The 16,435-nt window shown below is 39.1% G+C and overlaps 2 protein-coding genes and 1 long non-coding RNA gene across 3 annotated transcripts in view; all 3 read left to right on the plus strand.

The window, feature by feature from the left end:
• The window catches only part of LOC145429753 (uncharacterized), a 170,887-nt gene that overhangs the window by 97,801 nt on the left and 56,651 nt on the right, over window positions 1-16,435 (plus strand). The gene's annotated exons all lie outside the window — the stretch shown is intronic.
• On the plus strand, window positions 1,933-9,294 carry LOC113026358 (RING finger protein 141). The gene is made up of 6 exons (XM_026175054.2): window positions 1,933-2,083; window positions 3,978-4,181; window positions 4,719-4,827; window positions 5,846-6,027; window positions 6,746-6,853; window positions 6,941-9,294. The coding sequence occupies exons 2-6, from the start codon at window positions 4,045-4,047 to the stop codon at window positions 7,089-7,091; spliced, it is 687 nt and encodes a 228-aa protein (XP_026030839.1). The 5' UTR covers window positions 1,933-2,083; window positions 3,978-4,044; the 3' UTR covers window positions 7,092-9,294.
• On the plus strand, window positions 12,137-14,827 carry LOC113026359 (RING finger protein 141-like). The gene is made up of 4 exons (XM_026175055.2): window positions 12,137-12,394; window positions 12,898-12,994; window positions 13,311-13,465; window positions 14,432-14,827. Exons 1-4 carry the CDS (start codon window positions 12,258-12,260, stop codon window positions 14,526-14,528), a joined length of 486 nt encoding a protein of 161 aa, XP_026030840.1. The 5' UTR covers window positions 12,137-12,257; the 3' UTR covers window positions 14,529-14,827.

Consider the following 16,435-nt stretch of genomic DNA (forward strand, 5'->3'; position numbering starts at 1 on the left):
CAGGCCCGTCTGAAGTTTGCCAGAGAGCACATGGATGATACAGCAGAGGATTGGGAGAATGTCATGTGGTCAGATGAAACCAAAGTAGAACTTTTTGGTATAAACTCAACTCGTCGTGTTTGGAGGACGAAGAATACTGAGTTGCATCCCAAGAACACCATACCTACTGTGAAGCATGGGGGTGGAAACATCATGCTATGGGGCTGTTTTTCTGCCAAGGGGACAGGACGACTGATCCGTGTTAAGGACAGAATGAATGGGGCCATGTATCGTGAGATTTTGAGCCAAAACCTCCTTCCATCAGTGAGAACTTTGAAGATGAAACGAGGCTGGGTCTTCCAACATGACAATGATCCAAAACACACCGCCCGGACAACAAAGGAGTGGCTCCGTAAGAAGCATTTGAAAGTCCTGGAGTGGCCTAGCCAGTCTCCAGACCTCAACCCCATAGAAAATCTGTGGCGGGAGTTGAAAGTCCGTGTTGCTCGGCGACAGCCCCAAAACATCACTGCTCTCGAGAAGATCTGCATGGAGGAATGGGCCAAAATACCAGCTACTGTGTGTGCAAACCTGGTAAAGACCTATAGTAAACGTTTGACCTCTGTTATTGCCAACAAAGGTTATGTTACAAAGTATTGAGTTGTATTTTTGTTATTGACCAAATACTTATTTTCCACCCTGATTTACGAATAAATTCTTTACAAATCCTACCATGTGAATTCATGGATTTTTTTTTTCACATTCTGTCTCTCACAGTTGAAGTGTACCTCTGGTGCAAATTACTGACCTCTGTCATCATTTTAGGTGGGGGAACTTGCACAATCGGTGGCTGACTAAATACTTTTTTGCCCCACTGTATATAATCCAAACAACTTGAAGAACTTTTAGATTTAATTTTGGTGAGCTGGCTGCTATTTTGACACCTTTTGTCCAAGACAATACTGATGAAGCACAAGAAGAAAAATGTGATGCCCTCATGTGCTGGTCTCAGGAGATTAAGAGCATTGATATCTGGCTTGTGTTATTTGTATGTATGAATCTATGCAATATATTTAAAATGACACTGCAGAAATAACAGTAACATTAAAAATATATTTGGTGCAACCAAAGTCATCTAATCTAACTGTTAAAACCTTTGTATCAGAAATAACAGACTAGGAAATAAAAAGCACAAGTTTTTTTTCATGAATGCTGGATGAAGTTCACTGAAGATGCATAAAGATAAACAAAATCAGTGGGTGATTCTGGTGGCAGCATTCTTATTTTAATGTGTTTTCTAAAACACAACTACACAACTTTCTTGGATCTGTATTTTTTCAGCATAATAAACTGAGGTGGGGAAAAGAAAAACTGTACACCAACAATAAAAAAACAAAGACAAAAACAAAGAAACACCCCAAAACAAAACAGATATTAACTAAGAGCAATCAGTTACTTTTCCGTTTCATAATGTCAGAATTTCTGGTACGTATAGCATTCATTCACACAAAGATCTTAATGGATTTTTTTGGGGGGTGGGGGGGACGGTTTACTTCACGATAAGATGGTCCTATATTGTTTAATCTTTAAGGAAATGTAGGAAAGTTGGCTTGGTTCCTGTTTTTGTTTAGTTTTTTTTTTATTATTTTATTATTAGTTATATTTATTACTTTATTTATTTATTTATTTATTGTTATTTTGACTTATAAATACTACAGCAGACACATTTTCTACAGTTTTTTTAAAAATCCAGATCATTCTTGAATGTATACAAAAAATGATAAGGAAAAAAATGAATGGAAAAATGATAGGGAACGAATTAATTTATAGACCAAACATTATTTATTTTGAATCTTTTTAAAACAAGTTTCAGAAGCGGGTAAATGTTGTGTAGGCCTAATATTTATTTAATTAATTAATTGTTTGTTTGTTTGTTTATCAATAATCTTATTATTATTACTAACGCAAACGACTGACGTAAGGTCGTCACACTCCGACGTCATGAAGCCGCGCCAGTGTTGTGGTACCAAGACAAACAGAAGCTAAAAGCGAGGCTAGTGGTGAAATTTGGATGGTGCCTCCTACGTGGACTCTGCACTGTTTGGTAAGAAGCACCTACGTGTCACAGTTGCAGCAGAGGATCATATTTATCCCATTTTTATTTATTTATTTTCTACGTTTCGCTTCTTCTGGTATTGGTTAAGTTTCAAGCAAAGTAATGCAGCTAGTTGTTAGCAGAGTGCTCCTCAGTAATATTACGCTGTTACTACAGTTGTGAAGTTTAAACTGAGGTTTACTGTCTGGAGAGGTCTAAAACTCTGCAGCTATAAGTACTTTCGAAGAAGGAGCGCTGCTGCTATGCGGTTCTTATGTTGAAGTCTAAAATAAACGCCGACGTTGTTAGCGTCGCTGGATGTTGATGCTAATTTAGCTAATACAGCAGAGCTGCTGCCCTTGCGAGCATTTGGCTGTTTATTTTTTTTTATGACTTATAGATTATTGTCAGGTCTACGTGAGGTTTGACACATCGATATGTTCTATGTATGCATGCAGCCACAGGAAGTCTCGAGGTAGCTGGTGGGAGAGGATGAGTTTGTTATTACCTGATAGTCATCTAAGTGTTTTTAATTATCTAGTCGTGTTTCATTAATATTCTGTCCCTTTCCAACTAAGTTTTAAAGGGATTACTAGTGTAATAGTAACTTTTTAGACGAGCAAATACAAAAATAAAAAAAATCAAAGGCCGGGGCGAACAACTATAACAGTAAAGTACACAAGAAAATTCAGCTAAAAGCAATACACAAACCATTATGAAACCATAAGTGATGATTAAAGGAAAAACGCAAAAAACAAACAATATCATGTGAAAGCAATTTGATAAACGTGTTTGTTAGAACTAGGGCTGCTCGATTATAGCAAAAATGATAATCACGATTATTTTCACTGAAATTGAGATCTTGATTATTTGACGATATTTATTTAACAATAACAATGTATTGAATAATGACTTTAAAGATTGTCAAAAAATAATATAAAATAGTGTGCAAATACTGATAACAGTGCAAATGTTTGCAATATAAAAAATAAATGAAAAATGTAAACATCTATGTTTAGTGAACTTTGCAGTGCTGCTCTGTGGCGCAGCTACGACACCGTAGCAAAGTTTACACACTATGTCTACTTGATCCACGTCTGACTCCGCGAACCCATAATGTTTCCACCCCACTGAAGTTTTTTTTACCTCTCTTTTCAACCAACGGCAGTCACTCTCCTCTCCAAATAACTTCTGCTTAGCTTTCCGAGCTTCCCTCGGGTCCTCTTAATTGTTGTGTGCGCTCGATTTGCCACACGGAGCAGCGCGAGAGTAAAGCACGAGGGAGGGTCTAATAATCGCTCAGTCATTTTTAATGATCGTTGAAAGCCCAGATCGTAATCGTGATTAAAATTCGATTAATTGAGCAGCCCTAGTTAGAACGACTAGATGCATAGATTTAAGCCAAAAATGTGGGATGGCCAAGAAAGCCCAGCTGTGAAGCTAAGGCTGCAAACCGGCTCATTTGGGGCCAATATCTCCGTTAGGAAGCAAGGACCCAAACATGCTTTAAAAGTCAGCTCTAAAATGTACAGAGAGCCAGTAGAGAAAAGCAAAGACTTTGGTGATGTGACACTGTCCACTAAGAAGCTGAGCTGTTGCATTCTCAACCAGCTGAATGTGAGAGGACCTTTAACTAATCCCAGAAAGAAAGGTACACTTCTTTATCTTGGTCCTATGCCTTTTGCTCCTTTTTGAAATTTTGGTTGGTTAAATTCTGGGTCTTGGTATGCTTCATGTACTTGCCATATTCTCTAAGGCCTACGATCATCTGTGCCACAGCATATTTTAATACAGATGAATGCACACTTCATTTTTGTGTGTTTTCACTATATTTTGTATGTCTTTCTTTAACTAAAATATTAATCTAAGGCACTAATAATTTAAGGCAATCATTTCCCACCAGGTTTGGAAGAACTGAATGAGGTGCTGCCTTTTGCCTCTTCTCTTGTGTGAGTTCTACTGCTGCCGGGATGGGTCAGCAGATCTCAGGTCAGGCGGTGATGAACCATCTGCCTGAGAAGCTGGTGAAACATGCCGGATTGGTTCGTGACAGCGGCTACCTAAACTACGAGGAGTTTCTAGCAAGAGTGGCTGAACTTAATGACGTGTAAGTCTGTTAAAGATGATTAGCTTTCCCGTACAACAAATAGCTTTTCTTTAAGACAAACAGTTTTTGTGCAGAATGGATAGGTGGAGAAACTTGACCTATTTCACAAAGTGTACCTTTGGGACTCTTCAAATTGAGTGCTGGCATCAGTACTTTTATGACATATGGGATTTGGCCTTCCTTATTCCCCCAGCATTAGACACAGTTCTGCCAGTTTACCTTTAGCTTACAAACTCCTAGAGGTAATAGCTGCAAGGCATGATAATGCAGCAGAAGGTGGAGTAGAGAAAGGCTTTGTTACAGCAATTCTGAAAAAAAGATTAATGTGACAACAAAATAAACAGCACAGTGCAGTGTTATTGATGAAAATAATCATTGAAAACACCTGAAAAAGAAGGCGCAATGAAAATGTTTTTTTTTTTTAACATTCATCATGATGAGAAATAAATCAAAAATCTGCGTGCTTTATGGAGGATGGTTGGAATGGTTTATGGAGATAAACATAACCTTTTCCCCTCTCTCCTGCGTCTCTCTCAGTACGGCCAAGCTAGCTGCTGGACAGCAGAAGCACCTGCTGTTTGAGGTGCAGCCAGGATCTGATGCTACAGCCTTGTGGAAAGTGGCTGTCAGGGTTGTGTGTACCAAGGTGAGACCAAAAAGCCTTCCCCACATGCCAACAGAGGCATCTGCACACACATTTATGACAGAGAGGGACAGATGTGAGTGAAACCATACTCCTGTAAATTGTGTTTATATGAGGAAACCATGCTCTGAGGGATCTCCTGGGATGTCTGCAAGTGTTAAAACCAATTTATTGTTTGGAAATGGACTCTTATCAGAATGATGTTTACTATTTCACAAAAATCAAGCCCTTTCTGGGGATCATAATAATATTACAGGGTAGGTGAGGGTAATAGATCTCTGACAGTTTAACTCATTGTTCCACATCGGTTTTTAACTTTAAACGTAATGTAACACTGCCACTGACCAGGCAAAAAAAAATAGAAAGTTTTTGTTTCTTCATAATTAATATGAAGAAACAAAAAGTTGTGTATGTAGTTGGTTGCATTTGTTTGTGTCTGTCTGTTAGATGTCAACTGTCTGCAGTTTCCAAGATATCATTTTCAAATTTTGTGTGATGGTAGATACTAATAACAGCTTGAGTCATAACATGACACCATAAAGTTCCACAAAATCACATACTGCATGAATAGATGTTAAAGTCTCATGTTTTTACAGGTTATAGAAGCTAAAAGATGTCAGCCAATTCTGCTCCAATCATATGGTTAAAATAATAAAATGCACAGTTATAGTATGTAATGCTTCAAGGTCAAAGTTTAGAATCACATGAATTAGGAAAAACTTTCCATCGGATCATTTCCAGATTCTAAAGCAGTATAATAGTCATTGAGTAGCATAAGCACTTCCTTTCTTTGAACTCTTTAAAACATTATTTTTTAATACATTATAATCACAATGACCAACAAGATTAATATGCTACACTAGATTTCCATATTAACAATGCTCACATCAGCACAAATGATCTATGAGAACTACTTACATCAGCACGTTGTCATGAAAACATCACAGTTTTAGTATAACCTTTGCCCTTTGGTGGGAGTTGCTCTGTGAGTGCTCTTGTGATTGCCTTTGCTTCCCTCCAGATCAATAAGGAGAATGGCATGGTTGAAGCATCGCGGATCATGAACCTGTATCAGTTCATCCAACTCTATCGTGACATCACCAGCCAGGCAGCTGAAGTGTTGTCTGTAGAGGGTGCCACTAAGGGCCCCTCAACCGAGCTTCCCTCCACTGACTCCTGCCAGGCCAGCATGTGGATGGGCAGGTCAGTTACCAGGAAATGGACAGCTATGATATAAAGTGCACACACAACAATTAGATTTTCATGACGTTTTTTAATAGTGAAGATGGACAGGGATTATGGGAAAAGAGAGCAGTGGTACAACATGCAGCAGAGGTCTTTGTTCAGCGAATGCACTCACTTGTAATCATTGCCAGATTTTGAAGGAGAGTTTTCCTACAACAGACCTGAAAAAATATAGAATATTGGACTTTTGTTTGTCAGCTGAGCAGTAATGATGTTTGTGAACATATGCGCTATTAAAAATGTTACACTTGTGCAAATATCAATGCTGTTTCCAGCTTTAGCCTCCAAGTGCCCAAAATGCAGTCTCCCTGCTCAGCACATGTGTTACTGATGCAAGACTACAGAAAATGTTTTTTAATGCCCCACCATCTGCATGAATTATATATTTTTAAGGTTGTTTTTTTTTTTGTTTTGTTTTTGTTTTTTTACAGCTGAGCGATTCCTTATTCTGTAAAGTTGAGGGGGGCAGTGACTGATGGGTCATTTTAAGGCTTTTACACATTTTTATAACCCCGAGAAATATTTATCCTCAGGCGAATCCTGAGCATAAAAAAGTGTTTCTAAAACACTTCTTATGCTTTTTGTTTTCATTTCTAAAAAATGAAGATAAAGTGTGCCTAGCGTTAAAGAAAATAATGAAATTGTTTTCCCCTCTTCTGTATACATTTCCATGCAGAGTGAAGCAGCTGACCGATGAAGAGGAGTGTTGCATCTGCATGGATGGAAAATCTGACCTCATTCTGCCCTGTGCACATAGCTTCTGTCAGAAATGCATTGATAAATGGTGAGATAATCAAATAAGCTTGAATTATTCAAATTCATCTATAGCGTTGTAAAACATTAAATTACACACCCTCTTCTGTTTCTGTAGGAGTGGCCAGAGCCGAAATTGCCCAATCTGCCGTCTGCAAGTGACTGCTGCCAACGAATCGTGGGTAATGTCTGATATCCCCACAGAGGATGACATAGCCGGCTACATCCTCAACCTGGCTGATGAGGCGGGCCACCCACACAGGCCTTAACATGCAGAATACTGAGCCAAGTAGATAGCAAAGGGAAATATACCCACTTCAGTAGACTTTACATACTGAAACACAAAACACCACTTTCACTGAGAGGTTTCTTTCCCCCCCCCTAAAGAGTAAAACAGAAAAGAATCCAGCAGGTGTCTTCTCTTTATATTCTTTGTGATAGCTTCTGAAAATCTCCTCTTATAAGTCCTAAAAATCCCAGGATGCTTTTTGAAACCAGAGTATTGTTGATGATGTACTTTATGGAGTTTTGTGATATGTTGTTTGAAGTGAAACAATTGTATTTGTATATTACAATAAATTGTAACATTTTAATGGAACCCAGAATAACCAAATGTTGCTTAAAGTACTACTAAGAGGTGGTTGGGGTTAACTAGGCACTTTATAAAACAAATGCTGATACATGTTGACATTGCCTTCCTTCGATATGAATGAGAGAGACACAGTTGCACTTCCTTGTAAAGTTTGATAAGTATGACTCTCATTCATATAATTTAAATCATCACTTTGATATTTTGGGAAAGTGTCTTGTTTGCTGTCCAGGGAAAGTCAGATATCTGTAGGACAGCAGTTAGATTATCCTCATACAAAGACTGGAAACAAGGAGAAAGGGCTGGCTGTAGTCAGTTTTATCAAATCATCTTTGAATTTGTTATATTTAACTATATCTAAATGTGAAAAATAGAGAGGTTTAAAGGTGATTTTTTTTTTTTTGCTGTAGACTGATTCATGGCTAAGTTGCTTCATGAAGTCATTACAGGACTGTTTTCAACTTTTGGACAGCATCAGGCTCTTTTCATTCTGTTTGTAGTCTCTGTGCTAAATTTGGGAACTGACTCTGGCCTTGCAGTGAACATACAGACAGTAAATTGGTACTGATCAAATCTTAAACCTCTGAGCAAATAAGCATCATTTCCCAAAATGTCCTATTCTTCCTTCATGTGCAAATCCAAGACACCAAACATACTTGTCGTATTTGCCAGGGCTTCTGGACAAGCAGTAAAGTGAAAATTTATGTTCCATCTATAAAGCTGTTTGGATGTCTGTGCAATGTATCCCTGCATGTTTGTACCCCACATGACATGGACCATGAGCTGTGTTATGTGAATCTGTACTAAAATCCTGTTCTGGTGCAGTTCAGGACACAGGACTGAATAGGCTCATGTGATTTTAAGGACTTGGCTCGTTGTGGTGTCTTAACTGTTGTAAATCACCTTGCCTGTCACATAAGTTGTTCTCCTCTTTTTACTTTTATGAATTTTTTTCTAATTATTTTTCTCTCATCTTTATTTACACTATTTTAATATGAATTCTGTAGAAATCTTTTAGTTTGCACTCCCAAAACTGCACTCTGTGCTTCGACGTGACTGTAATTAAAAGCAACTTAATGACTGAGAGAGAGGCAGCTTGTAGGGGAACAGTTAAGTAAAATCACTGAAATTGTGTTTTGTTTTCGTTTCACCCTGGGTCTAACCGATCCCTAGTGGCACTTTCAGTTTAAGTTGACATAGCTGTGACACTCGAAGTTGATTCTTCCGGAAATATTTTATTAAATGTGAATATGTATGAACCTTATAGATTTCATTTCTGTTTTACTCAAATCCAATTCTTCATTTAAAGTTGTATTAAAGAAATGACTTATTTAGATCTTTGTTGTGTGAAGTTCAGTGAATTCTTCAGTTTAGCATTTTTCACATTTATTTTAGCAATTTATTCCTATAGTTTTGAAATATCAGTAATATTTCAGTTCTGTTCATTTTGTTCGACCTCACTTCTCTGGGTGCTTGTGCGTAGTTGATGGAGATGATTATATTTGCCTTCATAAATGTTATTTTGGCGCTTTAATCCTTTCATTCAAGCTGAAATAAACACACCCCAGAGATGTTCAGCAGTAAGAGAAGTCTTTTACAAGCTCTTTAGCAAACTGTGTCTGATCTTGTTGCATGACTGCATGGTCCATTCAGAAAAATGTCAAAGAAAGTTTTTAATATTTACATTATAAAGTTTATGAACATAAACTGCTGTGTAATGTGATGTTGCAACCATAAGATGGTAGCATTATCCTGTATTCCTTCTGGGGTCCTGGCATAGTACAGACATTGTATTTGTTATAGTGAATGAAGGGAAGTGTAATAACAGAACCATTCTTACTGTATTATCCTTAATAAATAGATACTCAATTTTTGGCACTTTATGACTGTTGAATTGAAAGTTTTTGCAACTTTTGTTAATAAGTTGTTTCATATGCAATAAACTGTATAAGCTACATTTTTATACAGCTTATTCTGTTTGGAAACAAGATTTTCTTTGGCAATAAAAGCCTAAGTGATGTAGCCTACTGTATCAGACTGGTGTTAAGATGTATAGGAAAAAATCATAAATGCTTAATCTTATGAGTTTTACATGGCTAACATTGGCATTGTTTTACAGGTTTGAACATGTAAACTCAATGGTGGTGGGACATTTCATTTTAAAATAAAAAAGAGTGAAACCTAGTTGTTCATGTGGTTTACACGTTAACCATACCCCTCCGCAAATTGCTACCTTATCGTGGTGTAGTGGTTTGTGTGTCCCAGGGATCCCAGGAGATATGTTGTCCGGGCCCTTGTCCCCCTGGTCAGGCCTCTCACTTGAGGCAGTTAAATAATTCCAGACCCAGAGCCTGGCAGAGCACCTCGGGTGGATGAGGTCCGCCCTGAGTTCCTGAAGACTCTGGATATCGTAGGACTGTCTTGGTTGACATGCCTCTGCAATGTTGCATGGAGATCAGGGGTGATACCTCTGGATTGGAAGACCAGGATGGTTGGTTCTCATGTTTACCGGACCACAGGGTGTGTTCCAACTATAGGGGGATCACACTCCTCAGGCTCCCTGGGAAAGTCTATGCCAGGGTGCTGGAAAGGAGAGTTAGTCCGTAAGTTATATACAGGAGGAATAATGCTGTTTTCGTCCTGGTCGTGGAACACTGGACCAGCTCTTTATCCTTTCAAGGATACTTGAGGGTGCATGCGAGTTTGCCCAACCAGTCTACATGTGTTTTGTGGACTTGGAGAAGACATTCGACCGTGTCCCTCGGAGTGTCCTGTGGGAGGTGCTTTGGGAGTATGCGGTGTCTGGCCCATTGTTACGGGCCATTTGATCCTTATATAACCGTTACAAGAGCTTGGTCTGCATAGCCGGCAATAAGTCGAACTTGTTCCCGGTGGGTGAAGCACTCTACCAGAGCTGCCCTTTGTGACCCATTCTGTTCATAATTTTTATATACAGAATTTCTAGGCGTAGCCAAGTGATGGAAGGCTGTGGTGATGTGGTTCTGTTGGCTTCATCAGGTGATGGCTTCCAGCTTGCACCGGAACGGTTTGCAGCCGAGTGTGAAGCAGTGGGAATGAGGATCGGCACCTTCAAATCTGAAAAGGGTGGAGTAGATTAAGTCTGGTACGTCCTGCACGAGTGACAGGAGAAGGGAACGGGAGATTGACAGACGGATTGGTGCTGCACCTGCAGTGATGTAGACATTGTACTGGTCCACTGTGGTGAAGAGAGAGGTGAATGTAAAAGCGAAGCTCTCAATTTACCGGTCGATCTACGTTCCTACCCTCACCTGTGGTCATGAGGTGTGGATAGTGATCGAATGAACAAGATTGCGGATACAAGCGGTGGCAATGGGGTTCCTACGAAGGGGGGCTGGCCTCTCCCTTAAAGATGGGGTGAGAAGTTCAGCCATCCGGGAGGGGCTCAGAGTAGAGCCGCTGTTCCTTCACATAGAAAGGAGGTGGTTTGGGCATCTGATAAGTATGCCTTCTGGACGGTTTCCAGGCATGTCCCACCAGGAGGAGGCCCCGGGGCACACCCAGGACATGCTGGAGAGATCATATCTTTCAGCTGGCCTGGGAATACCTTGGTGTCCCTCCTGATAAGCTGGAGGTGGCTGGGGAGAGGGAGGTCTGGCCTTCTCTGCTTAGGCTGCTGCCCCCGCGAGCTGGCCCTGGATAAGCCGAAGAAAATGGATGGGGACAAAAAATGGTAAAAAAAAAAATCTGGCAACTGCCAGTGCTACCCCTCAGCCTCCTACTAGACTACTTTGCCTTGTTCTCAAGTTACTGCATTCACTGATTCTCTGACTTTGAGGTCGAGGTCACTGAGGTTCAAATGCATAGAATATTTTTATTTGTTGCACCCGTGGTATCAATTTGAAGCTCCTACATCACTTTATTCTTAGGTTATCATATTCATAAGATTTTTATAAAACTTGACCTTTGACCTTGACCTTGAGGTCGAAGTCACTGAGATTCTAACTTATCTGATTTTTTTGTAGTTACACCTGTGGTGTCAATTTGAAGCTCCTACACTGCCTCGTTCTTGAATTATTGAGAACACCTAACTCACAAACTAAGGTGTCCAAGCTGCCCCATCATTGCTTTTACGGAGGTAAAGACACAGTGAAGCCAAGGATTATTGAGAATTCACATTGCAATACCTTTAATACCTACAGCATGTTCCAATAGCTGTAATAAACTATTGCTAACAGTACCGAATGCTCTACTGACGTCTAGCAGGACAAGCACAGAAACGGGTCCACTGTCAGAGGCCATAAGAAGATCATTTGTAACCTCCACTAACATTGTTTCTGTAAATAATCAGTTAGCTGTTTTACAACCCATCTTTCAAGAATTTTGCATTTTTCACGAGTCAGTTGTGACAGCTAGGATTTGCACCAGGAACTTTATTGCTCTGAGACAACAGTGCTAATCACTTCACCACCACAGTGTAATGATTCAGATATTCCTGTTTCAAGGCACTCTCTGACATCTGTATAACCTTTGTTCCTTATGTGTGCCATGTGTGATCACTCCTATGCTGTTTTACTATGGCTATTCAAAGACCAGCATGAATCTGTTTTTGCAGTAAGTCACTGCAAGTCACAAATCTTTGGCTTTTTATAAGATTTTACTAGTTATAAATATAGCTATTATTAACCTGTGGCCATTAAAGTGCTCCAAATAATTGGCTTACCAAATGGCTCGGGTAAATACGTTAGTGGGTTACCTAGGCAACCGGAAACTGCTAGACCAACCGCCAGCTTCATCCTCCACTTAGAAAAATATTTTTCCTCTGTTGGTTTGCGAGTGTTACTGGTGCTTTTAACACAACACCGGGATGGGTCAGCAGATCTCAGGTCAGGGAGTTATGAACCAGCTCCGTCAGAAGCTGGAGAAATGTTTAGAATTGCTTCGTGACAGTCGCTACTTAACTTACGAGGAGTTCCTGGGAAGACTGGCTGAACTTAATGACATGTAAGTGACAGGTCGTTAAAGACAGCTTTAGAGAACAGCAAGCGGCTTTTCTTTAACATAAAACAGTTTTGTGCAGAATGAACAGGCCGACAAACTTAACCTAGTTCAAAAGTGTACCTTTGGGCTGATTTTACGTAGACTTTTCAATTTGAGAGCTAGCGTCAGTGCTTTTATGATATCTGGGATTTAACCTTCCTTATTTTCTAGCATTACATACATTTCTGCTAGTTTACTAGCTAGGTTTTTTTTTTTTAGCTCACAAGCTCCTGGAGCTTGAAAGCTGCAAGGCATGATAGTGCAGCTGAAGGTCAAATAAACACGAAGTGAATAGCACCGAGCAGTGTTGTTAAGTATTAGTAATGAAAATACATTTTTGAAATTCAGCATGATGAAAAATAAATGTAAAAATTCTGTTATGAATATTGTGGCACTGCTTTGTCATTTGGCTGAATGGTTTATGGAGAAAAACATAACTTCTCCCCTCTCTCATTCTTCTCTGTCAGTACTGCTGAACAGCAGAATGACCTGTTGTTTGAAGTGCAGCCAGGATCTGATGCTACAGCCTTGTGGAAGGTGGCTGTCAGGGTTGTGTGTACCAAGGTGAGACCAAAGAGCCTTCCCCACATGCCAACAGAGGCATCTGCCCACACATTTATGACAGAGAGGGACAGATGTGAGTGAAACCATACTCCTGTAAAAGGGGAAAGGTAATTCTGCCCCTAGAGAAATAGAGAAATACATCCTGTAATAGATTGCTGATAGCAGCTATCAACTGGTAGCTTGGATTAAAAAACCGTGCTGGGCTTGAGAAGCCTGTCATCGGTGGGTTATAGCCAACTATTTTGGCACAGTGTAAGATTGAAACTGCATGCACTACCAGTCATTAAGTCACATGATTGCCTTTTCTTCCTCACAGATCAGTAAGGAGAATGGCATGGTGGAAGCATCGCAGATCATGAACCTGTATCAGTTCATCAAGCTGTATCATGACATCGCCAGCCAGAGTCTTCAGGTGCCGTCTGCAAAGAGCCCCTCTACTGAGCTCCTGGCTGACTCCTGCCAGGCCAGCAGGTCAGGCAGTCATGACATAAAGCATACATTTTATAGCACATTCAGCAATTATAAGTACTTTTATAACTTTATTTAATAGTGACAATGAACAGGAAATAGGGGGAAAGAGAGCATGGGAACAACATACACCAAAGGTCATTGCAGCCAAATCAAAGTGGGACCTCACTACTTGGGCATGTTGGTGGTCTAAAAACTCAGCTGTAGGGTTACCATTTTAAAAAGCTATTTAAAAGGTTTCAGCTAAAGCTTTTCTGGACAATTTAACCACAGGTTGGTCGTTGTTTTGTTTGGAACAAAAAAGGACTCCTTTAAAGACTAAAGGTTTTGGTGCCTCAGGAAGAGCATGTGTGATCCCCAGCTCCCACAGATTCTTATGCAAATGCATTCAGTCCCTTTGAATACACCCACTTGATCTTATATTTGCCAGCTGAGCAGTAATGATAATGTTGGAACGTACATGCCATTAAAACCATTACACTTGTGCTTATATCAAATGTTGTGTTTCCGGCCCGAATCTCCAAGCAGCCTAACAATGCAGTTAATGCAGTTTTTCCTGCTCACCACAGGTGTCAGTGCTGTAAGACTACAGAAATATTTCTTTTAATGCTCCACAATCTGCATGAATTATATAATTTCTTTGCAGCAGAGTGATTTCTCATCCAGAGGCAAGGCTAGGGGGCTGATTGATGGGTCGTGTTAAAACTTTTGGACATTTTTAGAACACAGAGGGATATTATTTTCTCAATTCCTTGATTGCAAACCTTCAGGATTTATCAGACATATTTCTACTAAAAAAGGTAGAAAAGCTAATTTAAGTTGCCTTCCTCTGTAGATAAATAATAAAACAGTTTATGTTTTCTCTGTATACAAGCAGCAATTGATGATGAAAATTTGTTACTGAAAAATCTAAACTTCCTGTTATTCACACACACCGTAATTATTCCACATCCTCTTCTGTTTCTGTAGGAGTGGTCAGAGCCTAAGCGACCTAGCATGTCATCTGCATGTGACTGCTGACAGCGAATCGTGGGTAATATCTGATCTTCAGAGACTACTTCCCTAATGTGACTAATGAGGGAAGCCACCCATACATGCTTTAAAATGTCGAATACTTAGCTAAGTACATAGGAAATGGAGATACACCCACATAAGAAGACTTTTTCCTCCTAAAGAGCAAGATAGAAAAGAATCCAGCAGGTTTCTTCTCTTTATATTCTTTGTGACTGCCTCTGAAAATGAAAATCTCCTCTTTTAAGTCCTAAAAATCCCAGGATGCTTTTTGAAACCAGTTTTGTGATATGTTGTTTGAAGTGAAAAATAAATCTGCATTTGTATATTATAATAAATTGTAACATTCACGGATCCAAGGAGCTTTATTTGTCATTCGCATCACATGTTAACATGAGGTGGAACGAAATTATGTACACACGGTCCGGAGTGAAAAGAAACAAAAATAATGAAGAAACAGAAATTTTTTCTTAAAGTTAGAATAAATAGTTGGGGTTTTTTTGTTTTGTTTTTTTAACAAAAGAAATGACAAGTAATAAGACAATACAATAAATAATACTATAACTAGAGTGCAACAACCTGAGTACCAGTATGGAGTATGGGTAAGGAGTGTAGGTATAAATATAGGTGTAAATAAATATTTTAGCAGCAAAGGGCATAATGACCAGCATTGATAAAGTGACATAAAACATTAGAATCGACCCGTTCTCCGGGAGCGTGAGTAGCCGCTGCTCTACTGTGCGCCGCCATGTTGACATCAACATTTTAATGGAACCCAGAATAACCAAATGTTGCTTAAAGTACTACTAAGAGGTGGTTGGGATTAACTAGGCACTTTATAAAACAACATTGACATTGCCTTCCTTCGATATGAATGAGAGAGACACAGTTGCACTTTCTTGTAAAGTTTGATAAGTATGACTCTCATTCATATAATTTAAATCATCACTTTGATATTTTGGGAAAGTGTCTTGTTTGCTGTCCAGGGAAAGTCAGATATCTGTAGAACAGCAGTTAGATTATCCTCATACAAAGACTGGAAACAAGGAGAAAAGGCCAGCTATAGCCAGTGTTATTGAATCTTCTTTGAATATGTTATATTTAATTATATCTAATTTGTTTAATATGACTGATTCATGGCTAAGTTGCTTCATGAAGTCATTACAGGACTGTTTTCAACTTTTGGACAGTATCAGGCTCTTTTCATTCTGTTTGTAGTCTCTGTGCTAAATTTGGGAACTGACTCTGGCCTTGCAGTGAACATACAGACAGTAAATTGGTATTGATCAAATCTTAAACCTCTGAGCAAATAAGCATCATTTCCCAAAATGTCCTATTCTTCCTTCATGTGCAAATCCAAGACACCAAACATACTTGTCGTATTTGCCAGGGCTTCTGGACAAGCAGTAAAGTGAAAATTTATGTTCCATCTATAAAGCTGTTTGGATGTCTGTGCAATGTATCCCTGCATGTTTGTACCCCACATGACATGGACCATGAGCTGTGTTATGTGAATCTGTGCTAAAATCCTGTTCTGGTGCAGTTCAGGACACAGGACTGAATAGGCTCGTGTGATTTTAAGGACTTGGCTCGTTGTGGTGTCCTAACTGTTGTAAATCACCTTGCCTGTCAGCTGTGCTGATTTCTCTAAAAGTATTTACATTTATTTGTTAAGATGATTTTAATCTGACTGTTGTAGAAATCTTTTCCATCCATCCAAGTTGATATCATATATAATTTACAGTTAAGTTATGAGTTAAAATTGTTTTGTTTAAGTGGATTTAAAGTGTTGATTTTATTAAATGTAAATATGCAGTAGCCTTAATCTTTATTATTTATTAAATCCTTAATTAAAGTTGTATTTAAAGAAATTGGTTATCTAGGTCTTTGTTGTGTGAATTTCAGCTTTTGCATTTGATCACATATACAGGGTGGGCCATTTATATGGATACACCATAATAA

Source organism: Astatotilapia calliptera, chromosome 7 (assembly GCF_964374335.1).
Source record: "Astatotilapia calliptera chromosome 7, fAstCal68.1, whole genome shotgun sequence".
NCBI classification, from domain to species: Eukaryota; Metazoa; Chordata; class Actinopteri; order Cichliformes; family Cichlidae; genus Astatotilapia; species Astatotilapia calliptera.

Excerpts from the sequence above, each read along its gene's own strand:
- LOC113026359 (XM_026175055.2), top strand. The coding sequence starts at position 12,258 with ATGGGTCAGCAGATCTCAGGTCAGGGAGTTATGAACCAGCTCCGTCAG. Across the intron at positions 12,395-12,897 it reads CTGGCTGAACTTAATGACAT|TACTGCTGAACAGCAGAATG; the intron begins GTAAGTGACAGG and ends CTTCTCTGTCAG. Across the intron at positions 13,466-14,431 it reads GACTCCTGCCAGGCCAGCAG|GAGTGGTCAGAGCCTAAGCG; the intron begins GTCAGGCAGTCA and ends CTGTTTCTGTAG.
- LOC113026358 (XM_026175054.2), top strand. The coding sequence starts at position 4,045 with ATGGGTCAGCAGATCTCAGGTCAGGCGGTGATGAACCATCTGCCTGAG. Across the intron at positions 4,828-5,845 it reads TCAGGGTTGTGTGTACCAAG|ATCAATAAGGAGAATGGCAT; the intron begins GTGAGACCAAAA and ends GCTTCCCTCCAG. Across the intron at positions 6,028-6,745 it reads GCCAGCATGTGGATGGGCAG|AGTGAAGCAGCTGACCGATG; the intron begins GTCAGTTACCAG and ends ATTTCCATGCAG.